The 14,488-nt window shown below is 38.5% G+C and overlaps 1 protein-coding gene across 5 annotated transcripts in view; it reads right to left on the minus strand.

Annotated features, from left to right (window-relative positions):
* The window catches only part of GK5 (glycerol kinase 5), an 82,787-nt gene that overhangs the window by 37,930 nt on the left and 30,369 nt on the right, over positions 1-14,488 (minus strand). For all 5 annotated transcript variants that reach the window (XM_047875713.1, XM_047875715.1, XM_047875714.1 and 2 more), the window contains exons 6-9: positions 8,097-8,172; positions 6,923-6,984; positions 6,767-6,840; positions 6,518-6,578 (exon numbers count right to left, since the gene is read on the minus strand). In XM_047875713.1, coding sequence (XP_047731669.1) covers positions 6,518-6,578; positions 6,767-6,840; positions 6,923-6,984; positions 8,097-8,172 — 273 coding nt within the window. The remainder of the gene's footprint in view (positions 1-6,517; positions 6,579-6,766; positions 6,841-6,922; positions 6,985-8,096; positions 8,173-14,488) is intronic.

Below are 14,488 nucleotides of genomic sequence, written 5' to 3' on the forward strand. Positions count from 1 at the left end.
CTGATCTTTCTAAAACATTGACTCCCTCTTTGGCATCCACCATTCTCATTGCCTGATACACTCCTCCCATATGTATCTATGTGATTGCTCATCACTTCTTTTGGATCTCTGCTCAGAAGTCACTCAGAGAGGCCTTCCTTGATTCTCATATTTGACAATGCTTCCCATGTCATTTAACATATCAAATAAACTTAAATAGTTTAGCAAATTCTTTGGAATGTTCCAGGCCAAAAAGACTTAAGCCAATCCAAAGTCCAAACAGGGGCGCCTGGGTGGCTTAGTCAGTTAAGTAGCTGACTTTGGCTCAGGTCATGATCTCACGGTTCGTGGGCTCAAGCCCAGCATCAGGCTCTGTGCTGACAGCTTGGAGCCTGGAGCCTGCTTAGATTCTGTGTCTCCCTCTCACTCTTCCCCTCCCCTGCTCATAGTCTGTCTCTCAAAAATGAATAAATATTAAAAAAAATTTTTTTAAGTGCAAACTTTGTCCTTTTAAAACAGAAAACCAAACTCTAACTTTGTACCAGCTTAGTTTTGATATTAAAATCAACTCATTCCAATGTGAGTCCTGACCACATATACAATTCCTTTCCAGAGATTCCTTTTTCACAAACTTTCTACAACTATTTTTTCCTAAAAAAAAAAAAATAAATAAAAAAATACATCTCAATTCCTTACACCTTTTTTTTTAAATCAAAAACATATATTTTACTTCCCTTGCATATGGAGATGTTTCCCTTATTATTTCTAGTAGTGTTAAACAATTGGGAACTGTCTGTTATACCAGCATTCTTTAGATTGGCAAATTTATAAATACATTTTATAATTTTTAGAAGCATATGCCTTTTAAATTTTCCAATGTAGCACTAATGATGTGGGGAACAAAGACAAAAGAAAAAAAAATAATTTCCTTACAACTTCGAGCCCATCGACAAGTCCTTGAGACAGGAAGTAACCTTCCCCTAGGTACTCAGCGGCCTCAATGATAACACTTTGCTAAGGGCAAAAGGCAATTTTAGCTTAACATTATCCTGACCTCCAGGATCCTGTAAGTCTCCTTTAACAAAATTCTTTTAGAAACCTCCTTTATCTCTACGCCCCAGGATATAGGTTAGCAATCATCCTCCAAGCATATGGCTCACTGATACACATCTAAAGGGTCTCATGACTAAGGTTTTACTAGACAGTACTTTTAAATGACCTTTTCCTAACAACAGCTAGCCCTTAAAGGTCCTGGAAACCTTGTTTCCAAAGTTCCTTAGAGACTCATGCTATCCCTAAACCCCTCCTAAGAATGTATATAATCAGTCACCCGCCACTACACCAGTACAGCTCTTTCCTATAGGTCCTGTCCCCATGCTTTAATAAAACCACCTTTTTGCACTGAAGACATCTCAAGAATTCTTTCTTGGACTTGGCTTTGAACCCCAGCATTTCCACATCATTAAAACATCCAATTGTATTTTAGTTTTTCTGTAATAAGAAGCCACAAGTAGATAAATCTATGTTCAATAATTAATGTTTTAGTATTTCATGTTATTTACGAATGATCTAGATATTAAATGAATTTAACTTAACTCATTACTTAACCTAACTCAGCAAAACCTTAAGATGTTGGGTTACCAAAAAGATTTAGGAAACTATTTAAAAGTTTACCTAAATTTTGGGGGCGCCTGGGTGGTTAAGTCGGTTGAGTGTCTGACTTCAGCTCAGGTCATGATCTCACAGTTTGTGAGTTTAAGCCCCACGTTGGGCTCTGTGCTGACAGCTCAGGGCCTGGAGCTGGCTTCGGAGTCAGTGTCTCCCTCTCTCTCCCCCCCTCCCCCACTTGCGCGCGCGCTCTCTCTCAAAAATAAAAATAAAACATTTTTTAAAATTGGGGCAATTTTGGGACTGGTGAAGAAATAGGTAAACTTTGGATTGCCTCTAGAGCTACATTTTTAGTTTTGTAAAGATTGTAAGATAAGGACAGTTGCTTTCAATTCCTCTAAAAATTGGGTTGTAACTTAAATGACATAGGTTGATCCACCTATCCAACTATATTATTCTCGGTTTGCTTCATTTTCTTCTAGGGACATACTTTGAATTTTCAACATTTCTGGTGGTATTGAATAAACCCCCATGGGTGTAAAAAGGGTCCCCAAAGAGGTGCAAAGGATACTACCTTCCCTAGATCTAAAGTCACTCTCAATGACAGTCAAAATAAAGAACACTGCTGACAGTGTAGAACCTGCTTGGGACTCTCCCTCCCTCTCTCTCTGCCCCTCCCCATGTGCTACGCTCACGCTTGTACATTCTCTCTCACAAAATAAATAAATACACTTTAAAAAAGAACTTTCATAGGGGTGTCTGGGTGGCTCAGTTGGTTAAGTGTCAGACTTCAGCTCAGGTCATGATCTCACAGTCCCTGAGTTCGAGCCCTGCGTCGGGCTCTGTGCTCACAGCTCAGAGCCTGGAGCCTGCTTTGGATTCTGTGTCTCCCTCTCTCTCTGCCCCTCCCCTGCTCATGCTCTGTCTCTCTCTGTCTCAAAAATAAATAAAAACATTTTTAAAAAATTAAAAATGAACTTTCACCCTTTGCTGGCTCCTGCCAGTTTTTCCAGGAACCCCTCTGCAGGCTCTGATATCCACCAGAGTTTCCTCTTGACTGTTTCATGGAGTAATGTAGCAGTGTTATCAGAAAATCCCTCAGTTTCAACAACTCTAAGAGAGGCCTATTTGGGTGTCCTCCTTTGAAGGTAAATACAGGGGTATCTATAAGGCCATTAATGTGGTAGAGTTTTGTTTATCATTGTGCAGTCTTTTCAGAGTGGAAAAACAATTCAGACTGAGGATGAGTGGAATGAGTATTCCAAGGAGGAAAGAGCGGAGCAGTAGGAGTTACATCAGTCTTTTGTTTGGGGTTCTTCTTCTATCTTTAATTTTTCATTAGCCTTTTGCAATGAATCTTTTAATGAAACAACTTGGGAATTTTGAAACCTTTTGGAGGCTTCTGCTTGCCAATTAAAACAGGTATCTCATTCTGTTTAATTTGGGAATCCTTGCTTCCAAGTGCATTTTTTTTTCTTTTCAATGTTTATTTATTTTTGAGAAAGAGAGAGAGAGAGAGAGAGGGAGGGAGAGAGAGAGCATGAGTAGGGGAGGGGCAGAGAGAGAGGGAGACACAGAATCCGAAGCAGGCTCCAGGCTCTGAGCTATCAGCACAGAGCCCGACGCAGGGCTTGAACTCAGGGACTGTGAGATCATGACCTGAGCTGAAGCTGGACACTTACTTAATCGACTGAGCCACCCAGGAGCACGCCAAGTACATTTCTTAAATGATATTATCTAATTGGAATGTTCCCATAACAGCAATTGTATTTCTAGTTTGTAATTCCCTCGAAGGCTGGCAGCAGTTTGGTAGGATTCTAGGTGCAAATGGAGTTAACCCATATTTCTGTCCAGCCATATGTAGCTGCAAATGGGGTGTAACTCATATTTCCGTCTGGCCTTATTTTGGAACCCCCAACCTGATGGTTACCCAGCCAAGTTCCTCAGGACACAAAACAAGCTTAGGAAGATTGCGCCATTTTTGCAAGACACCTGCAACTGCCAGGACTATAGTTCTTAGACATAAAGTAAGCCGGGTGTGCCAGAAGGTGGCATGCTTGACTATTTAGAATTTAAAGATCCCATTAGCAAGCCTTTGGGTTTCCGGAGCTGAACTAATCCTTAAAAGGGACTTCAGGTTGGGGCTGTTGGGTTGGGGATCATGCATATTTTACAGTGTACCTTACTGTATAGAAGTTTTCTTGAGGTTGGTGGGTGAACTTGTGTCAATCTAACCTACTCTGTGATCAACTTCTTCTATTTTCTTGAGGTGGTGAGCGCTCTAACACCCTTTAAATGCTCAACCTGCACCGACCAGTTTTTGCAGTTTTTTGGCATCTTGAGATCTCTGACAGCAATAGCTTTTATCTACACAAAACAAGACAAACATGCACACCTTAATGTATCAGCAACAACCAAGAGATGTTACTGTGTCCTGGCCAAAAGAAGGCCCCATGCTCACCACCACCAATTCTTGCTGGGTGGGAACCTTGCGGGGGTTTTCCAGCAATTCCAGGGAAATTGTGGTCTGAAAGGCTAGGGATTTGGCTCTGGGCAGACCCTTTTGTCAGCTCAGTTGGGCTCCAGGCAAAACTGCCAGCCCTGGGCATAACCTCTGGCAGCTCAAGCTAACCCACCCTGTAAAGGAAAGCCAATTAGACTGAGGGAGCTTGAATGCACAAAGAGCAGAGCTCAGAACCAAGAGGGAACTTACCCACAGCCCTCAGAAATAGCGAGAAAGACACTGAATTCAAAGGGTATGCGGGATACCGTGCCTGCTTCTCTTTGTCCCTGAATGCTGCTGGAAATTCACTTTGGATCTTGTTGCTGCCTGCCACCCAATCTGTTTAATAACAAAAACTTTAACCGAGTAAATTTTAAGTTCTAATTGGCTTTATTAGTCAATTCATGAATCAGGCAGCATCCCATCTAGCAAGCAGGGGGTGGGGTGGGGGTGGGGGGAGCTCCAAAAAGCTACAGCAAAGGAAAGATTTTTTTTTTTTTTAGTGTTTATTTACTTTTGAGAAAGAGAGAGACAGAATGTGAGCAGGGGAGGGGTAGAGAAAGATGGAGACAGAATCTGAAGCAGATTCCAGGCTCCAAGCTGTCAGCACAGAGCCCAACGCGGGGGCTCAAACTAAAAAAACCACAAGATCATGACCTGAGCTATAGTTGGACACTTAGCCAACTGAGCCACCCATGTGCCCCAGAAAAAGGAAGATTTTTAAAGGTAGAGAGGGAGTGTAAAAAAGGAAATTATTAGCAAAAAAAAAAAAAAAAAAATCCATTGTTTTAGGCAAAATTGCCATACTATGGGAAATTTGCCTATCAGTAAATTTCCTAGTGCTGATGGAAAATTCCCATGTTGACTGGCTAAGGGTTACATTTCTGGGGTTTGAAACTATTAGGCCATGTATTATTAAGTCTTGGTTTACTAATTGGGCCATCATTTGGGGCCTTTGGTTTTCTTTCCTTTCTTTTTTTCTTTCTTTTTTAATTTTCTTTATTTTTAAGGCAGAGAGAGACAGAGCATGAGTGGGGATGGGGTAGAGAAAAAGAGGGAGACACAGAATTGGAAGCAGGTTCCAGGCTCTGAGCTGTGAGCACAGAGCCCGACACGGGGCTCGAACTCACAAACTGTGAGATCATGACCTGAGCCGAAGTCGGATGCTTAACCAACTGAGCCACCCAGGTGCCCCATCTTTCTTTTTTTTTTTTTTTAAAGATTTTACTTTAATTTTATTTATTTATTTATTTATTTATTTATTTATTTATTTACTTACTTACTTACTTACTTAAGAGAGAGAGAGAGAGAGTGTGTCAGGGAGGGAGAGAGAGAATTTAAAGCAGGATATAGGCCCAGGCACAGCCTGATGTGGGGCTTTATCTCAGGACCAGGAGATCATGACCCTCAGGTCATGATCAGTTGGCTTAACCAACTGAGCCACTTAGGTGCCCTAAGATTTTATTTTTAAGGAATCTCTACACCCAACGTGGGGCTCAAACTTCCAGCCCAGAGATCCAGAATCTCATGCTCCACTCACTAAGCCAGTCAGGCACCCATCTTTTTAACAACATACAGCAATATTATAAGCACTAAAACTCCATCTGAAGAATACTTTGTCACTAACCTTCAATTCTTCCAGCCATACCTTAATCTGAACCTGTGTCTACCATTAGGTTGAATAAATCTAATCCTCTCTAAGTGACCAGGAATTTGTAACTTAGGAATTAAATTCCCCTTCCCTTACCCGATTCCTCCATCTACTATAGCAACCATACATCTAGGGAAAGATGGTCTGTACTTCCTACTTAAGCTATTATAGGAAATCAAAGTCAAGGTCAGAGTTTCAACACCTCCCCCCCCAAACCAGCTGGTGAATCCTTGAGATTCTCTAAGTTCTAGCTCTTTCATCCAGACAGAAAGAGTACAATCAAGAAAATCCTCAAAAACCTGAAACAGCTAATTTTTCTCTCTCCCACAGTTTCTTTACTGGTACATGCTGGCTAAGGGTTTCATACAACCTAAATACAACATTCTTCTTTAAATTGTCTTGTCACTGTTTGGTTACACTGTATCAAATACAACTAAGCATTGGCCCTATCCCTGTTTTTTGTCTCAGAGTATCCAATATAAACCACACGTTACTCAGAATACAACATATAAAAAAAAATTAACAGTTTTATAAAAAGCAATACATATAGAAGTAAGGAAAGATTATAAAGTGCTTTCACATAAGGCCCAGTGATACCCTTTCCAGAATACAAAAAAATACTTCTGATTATATCCAGGGCACTTTAACTTAAAAAGAAAAAAAACCACTTTAATTTTATTCTGCAAGGACCTTCTATGTCTCTTAAATCTAATCCCAACTATTCATATATATTAGTTTATACTCTACATGGAGAAACCCCCAAGTTTTCTACTTACCAAGGCCACTACTGGTATAGGCACACCAAATATCTCTTCATCCACTGATCCGAAATGGTGGCTTCAAATACAATTAATTAAAAAGTCAGTTATAGCTCTAAAAATATTAATTCTAAAATTTGGCAAATTGATTTTCACATAGGCCAAAAAATTATATAATGGAGACACAAGCATCTCAAACAAATAATAAAATGCTTTCCCTACTAAAGCAAAATTTTGCTGGTTTCTGTATCCAATGTCCATTAATACCTTGTATCCCTCACAGGAGGCAGGAGAGACAGTGGTATTGAAAGCAGGGAGGTCAGGAGCCCACTCCAACACATCTGAGTATAAAAATATATCATCAGAATCCAAGCTAAATGATACAACAATTAGTGATTGAAAAGGAAGGGAAAAAACCCTTACCTTAAAAGGGTCAAATAGCCCAGTTGCACTGGCATTTGAAAAATCCGTGGCAAATTCAGCACCTAAATTTACATTGAAAATAATATATTATCTGATGGTGTCAATCAACAACTATCCCTAGTTTATAAATTAGACCTTTGGCCTCAAAATCATTCCAAAATGTCTATTTCCAGTACAAGGTCTCCAAAGGAATTTCCCACTTAATCTTTTTGAACTTTTAGAGTTTACAAAAGTACTTTCAAATACATTGTCACATCATGATCCCCAGCTTCAGGATGAGCAAAGGGGTTCAAAGATGCAACGTGATTGCCTAGAGTGACTCAGCTGCAAAGTGGCACATCTGGTATTGAACTCATCTTACCACTTTTGAAATTAAGACTGTTCCTCCACCTTCTATTTGAGGGTTCATTGCAATTTAAATATCACCCTCCTTGGGGTGCCCCGGTGGCTCAGTCATTTGAGCGTCCGACTTTGGCTCAGGTCATGATCTTGTGGTTTATGAGTTTGAGCCCCACATCAGGCTGGCTGCTGTCAGCATGGAACCTGCTTCTGATCCTCTGTCCCCCTCTCTCTCTGCACCTCCCCTGCTTGTGCTCTCTCTCTCTCTCTCTCAAAAATAAATAAAACATTAAAAAAATAAAAAATAAAAATCATCCTCTTACAAATTCAAAATTAAGGTAACTTTACTATTGCATGGAGTTACTGGGGTACCAAAAAGCAATGTATTTGGGATACAGGAAGGAAAAAAAGTCACCTCTATTTTTTTTAGGTGAATCATTTCTGTCATTTCTAGAAGTCAAATTTCAGTTACTTGTTGTGGGGGAGAGGTGGAATCCTTGGGTGGCTCAGTTGATAAAGCATCTGACTCTTGATTTCAGCTCAGGTCATGATGTCATGGTTTCTGAGTTTGAGCCTCACATCAGGCTCTGCATTGACAGTTCGGAGCTTGCTTGGGATTCTCTCTCTCCTTCTCTCTCTCTGCCCCTCCCCAGCTTGCTCACCCACAATAAACAAACATTAAAAAAATTTCAAATCATGGGAATCTACTCTCGAAGCCAAAACTACACTGTATACACTGTATGTTAGCTAACTTGACAATAAATTATTAAAAAAAAGTAAATAAGTAAAAAAAAAATTTCAGTCACTGGAGACAGATCTATCAGATCATCTTTACCTTTTGTGAGCTTGTGTAACAACCAGGTATCAATAGTCCCAAAGCAGCAATTATCTTCTTCAACTGCCTTTTGCACCTTGAAAACACAATGGCACAAAACTGACTCAAAACAGTTAAATTATTGGGGCGCCTGGGTGGCTCGGTCAGGTAAGTGTCCGACTTCGGCTCAGGTCATGATCTCACTGTCTGTGAGTTCGAGCCCCACGACGGGCTCTGTGCTGACAGCTCAGAGCCTGAAGCCTGTTTCAGATTCTGTGTCTCCCTCTCTCTCTGCCCCTCCCCCACTCATGCTCTGTCTCTCTCTCTCTCTCTGCCAAAAATAAATAAACATTAAAAAAAATAAAAAAAAACGGTTACATTATTAAGTACACAATTAAAGGCCAAAGAGTAAATACAATATAATCCCTTTTTTTTTTTATAAGAATGAATATATACAGGGGTGCCTGGGTGGCTCAGTCAGTTGAGCATGTGACTCTTGGTTTCAGCCCAGATCCTGATCTCATGGTTTGTGAGATCAAGCCCTGCATTGGGATTCTCTCTCTCTCTCCCTCTGCCCCTCTCCCCTGCTCATGCTCTCTCTATAAAAAAAAAAAAAAAAAAAGAAAAGAAAAAAAAGAAAAAAAAAAAGAAAAAATTTTAAAGGAATGAATATATACATAAAGAAACTATTTTTAAAATATACACCAAACAGTTCTAAGCAATTACTATAAGGTATAAAAGGCTTTAATTTCACATGAAGCATGTATTTTTGTGATGAATAAACAAACTTTGTTTGTTCATCACAAGAGTATATATATATATATATATATATATATACACACACACACACATTTTTTTTAAACATAAGAATATGTTTAACTATAAGAGGTCTAAAACAGGGGATGGTACACTATGACCACAGTTCAAATCCAACCCATTGCTTAACTCTGTACAGCAAGTTAAGAATGGTTTTTAAATATTATAATTGTTTTTTTTTTAAAGAATACTTTGTGACATATGGAAAGTACATGACATTCAAATTTCAGTGTCCACAGATAAAATTTTACTGGAACACAGCCATGCTCACCTGTTTATGTATCATCTATGGCTGTTTTCACACTACAATAGCAGAGTAGTTATGACAGAAACCTCATGGCCTTCAAAGTTTAAATTATCACTAACTGGCATGTTACAGAAAAAATCTGCTAACCCTTAGTGTAAAGCATGCCACAGGAAACAAAAGTATCAAAAGCTCTTTAAAATAGCTAATAGAGAAAATGAAATGCTTGTTGAAATATCATTATTACTATTTTTTAAAGAGGCTCTATGCCCAACATGGGGCTCGAACTCACGACCCTGAGATCAAGCATCTCATGCTCTTCCAAATGAGCCAGCCAGGTGCCCCCAAGATATTATTTCTTTTCAAGATATTATTAACATAGTAGAAACAGTGCCCTACATCACACTTTACCACGTCTCTCTTATTTATCCATCAAGACTACCATTTCCTGGCTTTGCCAAACTTGTCATCCAATGGCTATATTCTGTGTGGCCATTATCTCAGAACGTCATTACTTCCCTACTAGAGCCTAAGCTACTTAAGAGCAGGAACTAAATTGCATTCATATTTATAAGCGCAACACCTAGGAGGGTTCCTGGCATATAACAGATGTTTAAAAAAATGCATCCTAAATAAATGAGATAAAAAGAATGACAAATGAATACACTTAAGGATGGATTATATGTTAAGAGTAGAAAGGATCAATAAAATGAAAATGACATAAATTCCAAAAAAAGAAGTCACTTGTAGATTGTTTGTAACAAGTATTTTGAAGATTCAAGTTTTGTAAAACTTAAGTATGGAGTGCCTAAAGTAATATTACTTTATTTCAAACTCTCTTTAAATTTAGAAATTGTGGGGGCGCCTAGGTGGCGCAGTCGGTTAAGCATCCGACTTCAGCCAGGTCACGATCTCGCGGTCCGTGAGTTCAAGCCCGGCGTCGGGCTCTGGGCTGATGGCTCGGAGCCTGGAGCCTGTTTCCGATTCTGTGTCTCCCCTCTCTCTCTGCCCCTCCCCCGTTCATGCTCTGTCTCTCTCTGTCCCAAAAATAAATTTAAAAAAAATAAAAAATAAAAAAATAAATTTAGAAATTGTGATTCTAAAATTTGTTCCAGATTAGACAAAGGTTAATCTGTATTTCAGTGAGTAGCAACAATGCCTGGCAAGTAGTAAATTCATCTGTTCATTCAAAAAATGTTTGAGAGCCCAGTCCTCTGATAGGTAGTAGGTCGATATAAGGCTATGAAGACAGAGTTGATATTAGGGCTTCCCAAGGTAGGAGGATCAAGGTCAACTCTCCATGCTTTGGGAGAAGACTCCAAATGCCTCTACTCTGTGAATAAGAGTAAACCAGAAAGACAGGTTTTCACAGGAACTGAAACTCAGTTTTAAATCATCTCAGTCACTAAACTGGATTGAGGTAATCCTGGTGTCTAGAAAAATGGAAGACATATAAATCTTATCCAGAGCAAGAAAATGCTATGTTAAGGCTCTCATAATTTCTACACACAATTTTCCAAATACTATGTCTAGCTGATATACATACACATACATACAAATAAGTAACTAGGCTCACCGAACTCATCAAGTTGTATATATTAAATATGTTCAGCTTTTTGTATGTTAATCATACATCCATAAAGTATTTTAAATTTAAAAGAAATGAAATAATCAGGCATCTGAGGAAACAAGAGAACATGAAAATAAAAGAGAGAGAAAGACAGAGTCCATAGGGCTACACATACTAGAATAGTCATGGACTTTAAAATACCATGCTAATTATGTAAAGAAAAAAGTTCTAGAACTAAAAAATTAAGAACTTAATGGATGGGTTTTAACAGCACATTAGAAGCAATGTAAGAGAGAATAGATATGAGAGAGAGGTTAGAAGAAAATATCCAGAATGAAGTACAAAGAGACAAAAGAATGGAAAATATGAAAGAGTGAGAGACAAACGGGATTTAATGAGAAGGTCTAACATGCATATAATCAAATTTTCTAGAAGGAAAGGAGATAAAGAGAACGGACTAGAAATGCCTTTTGAAAATAATGGCTGTGAAATTTTTAAAAGCAACAGAAGATACCAAGGGATAAACTCAAGACACCCTACAAACCTCAAGTAGGTTGCCACTCTTAGACAATAGGTGCAGAAAATGTATTTAATAAATTTAACATCCACTAATAATAGTCTTAGAAGGGGGGCCTGGGTGGCTCCGTAGGTTAAGCATCTAACTTCAGCTTAGATCATGATCTCACAGCTCATAAGTTAGAGCCCTGCCTAGTCAATATATCCTAGAAGTCCTTGTCAATGTTTAAAAGGAAAAGGCATATTTCTATAACATCTTGTTACGTTAAAGAACTGCAAATGAAACCAGTGAGACGCTACTTCACACCTAGTAGAATGGCTAAAATCCAAAACTGGAATCAAATGTCAGCAAGGATGTGGCGCTCTCTTTCACTGTTGGTAGGGGTGTAAAACAGTACAGTCACTTTGGAACACAGATTGGCATTTTCTTACAAAGCTAAACATAGTCTTACCATTGGATCCAGCAATTGCACACCTAGGTATTTACCCAAATAGGTTGAAATTTATGTTCATACAAAACCTGCACAAAAATGTTTATAGCAACTTTATTCACAAGTGCCAAAAATTAGAACCAGCAGTGTCCTTCAACAAGTGAATGGATAAACAAACTGTAACAATCTAGGCCATGAAATACTAATCAGTGACAAAAAGAAATGCACTACCAAGCCACAAAAAGACATGGAAAAACCGCTGTCTTTATATTTCTTCCCTTCTGCTCCTATGGGTTCAGTTTGCCATCTTTTGCCAGTGTCTTAAGGTACAATGTTAGATGCTTTGTTAATATAGTCTCTATACATGGGGAACCTGGGTGGCTCGGTCTGCTGAGTGTCCAACTTTTGATTTCAGCTTAGGTCATGATCTCACAGTTTCTGAGACTGAGCCCTGCATCAGGCTCTGTGCTGACAGTGTGGAGCCTGCTTGAGATTCTCTCTCTCTCCCTCCCCCCACCACTCTCAAAATAAATACATAAACTTTAAAAATTAAAAAAATAAAAAATATATATAGTCCCTATACATAATAGTCTTGCTATTAATTTCTATTTAAACACTGATCTTGGTGCAACACATAATTTGGTATGTTTTCATTTTCATTCATCTCAAAGTATTTTCTAATTTCTCTTAGGATTTCTTCTTTTACCTGCTGGTTATTTAAAAGTACATTGTTTGGGGGCACCTGGGTGGCTCAGTCAGTTGAGCGTCTGACTTCGGCTCAGGTCATGATCATGCGTTCATGGTTTCGAGACCTGTATTGGACTCTGGACTGACAGCTCAGAGCCTGGAGCCTGCTTTGGATTCTGCGTCTCCCTCTCTCTCTGCCCCTCCCCTGCCCACACTCTCTCTCTCTCAAAAAATTAAAAAAAAAAAAAAAAAAGTTAAAATTTGTGTAAAGTACACTGTTTGATTTCCATATATTTTTGAACTCTCCACATTTTTCTGCTAATTATGTTTAATTATGTTTTTAAGGATTTGATTTTATTTTAGCGTTTATTTATTTATTTTGAGAAAGAGAGAAAGAGAGCAAGCACGAGCAGGGGAGGGGCAGAGATTCCCAAGCAGGCTTCACGCTGACAGAAGACAGCCCAATGTGGGGCTTGAACTCACCAACTGTGAGATCAAGCCCTGAGCCAAAACCAAGAGTCAGACACTTAACCAACAGAGCCACCCAGGCGCCCCATAAGGATTTTATTTTTAAGTAATCTACACCCAACGCGGGGCTTTAACGCACAACCCTGAGATCAAGAGTCACATGCTCTACCGACTAGGCCAGCCAGGGGCCCCATATCTGTTATGTTTAATTTCATTCATTATCAGAGAAATATTTTGTATAATTTCAGTCCTTTTAAATGTATTAAGGCTTGTATTATGGTGTAGCATGTGATCTATCCTGGAGAACATTCCATGTACACTTAAGAATGTATATTCTGTTGTTACTGGAGATCTCTATAAAAGGTCTAGTTAGCTTATACTGTTGTCCAAGTTTTCTATTTCTTTGTTGAGCTTCTGTCTAGCTGTTTTATCCATTATTAAAAGTGGAGTGTTGAAGTCTCCAACTATTACTGTTGAATTGTCTATTTTCCTCTTCAATTCTGTCAATTTTTGCTTCATTTGTTTGAGGCACTGTTACTACATACATATATGTTTATAATTGTTATATATTTCTGATGGATTGACTTATCATTACAAAATGTCCTTCTTTATCTCTAATAAACATTTTTTGTTTTAAAGTCTATTTTGGGGTGCCTGGGTGGCTCAGTTGGTTGAGCACCCGACTTCAGCTCAGGTCATGATCTCCTGGTTTGTGAGTTTGAGCCCCGCGTCGGGTTCTTTGCTGACAGCTCAGAGCCTGGAGCCTGCTTTGGATTCTGTGTCCCTCCTCTCTCTCTGCCCTTCCCCTGCTTGCACTCTGTCTCTCTCTGCCTCTCAAAAATAAAGAAACATAATAAAAAAATTTTTTTTTAAGTCTATTTTGCTGGATATTAGCATAGCCACTTAGTTTATGGATGCTGTTTGCATGAGAGATCTTTTCCATCCTTTTACTTTTTACTGATTTGTATTTTTGAATCTAAAGTGTTTCTCCTATAGACAGCATGCAGTTGGATCTTCTTTTTTATCAGTCTAAAATCACAATGAGAGAGCACTATTTAAGTACCAAAATGGCTAAAATAAAAAAAAAAACCTGATACTATCAATTATGATGGTAAATGAAATAAGAAGTCCTCTCATTGACTGATAGTGGGTATGTGAATTGTCAAAAACTGTGGGAAACTTTTTGACATTATCCACTAAAGGTGAAGATACACATATCCATTCATGCCCTAAAAATTCCGTTCCCATGTATAGATGTAACAGAAATGCATTTATATGTACTTCAAAGACAGTATTAGTCATAATTGCCCCAAACTAGAAATAACTCAAATGTACATGAACAGAAGGGATAAACAGATAGAGATATAATCATATATTGAACACTAAATAGCAATGAAAATGTAAGAAAATTAATTTACACCCAATATGGGTATATTTCATAAATATAATATTAAACAAAGGGAGTCAGACACAAAAAAATAAACACGGATTCCATTTATACAAAATTCAAAAAAAATTCAGGTAAAACAAAAAGATAGTGTTAAGAAAGAAACATATAAGTAAAAAAGTGGAAAGAAAATCTGATACACAGTTTCATAATGTTCTGTTTCTTGATTTAAATAGTGCTACACAGGTGTTTGCTTCACAGTGTATCACTGGGTGGTATAGTTTTGTTCCATTT

This window comes from Prionailurus viverrinus, chromosome C2, assembly GCF_022837055.1.
Source record: "Prionailurus viverrinus isolate Anna chromosome C2, UM_Priviv_1.0, whole genome shotgun sequence".
Lineage (NCBI taxonomy): Eukaryota > Metazoa > Chordata > Mammalia > Carnivora > Felidae > Prionailurus > Prionailurus viverrinus.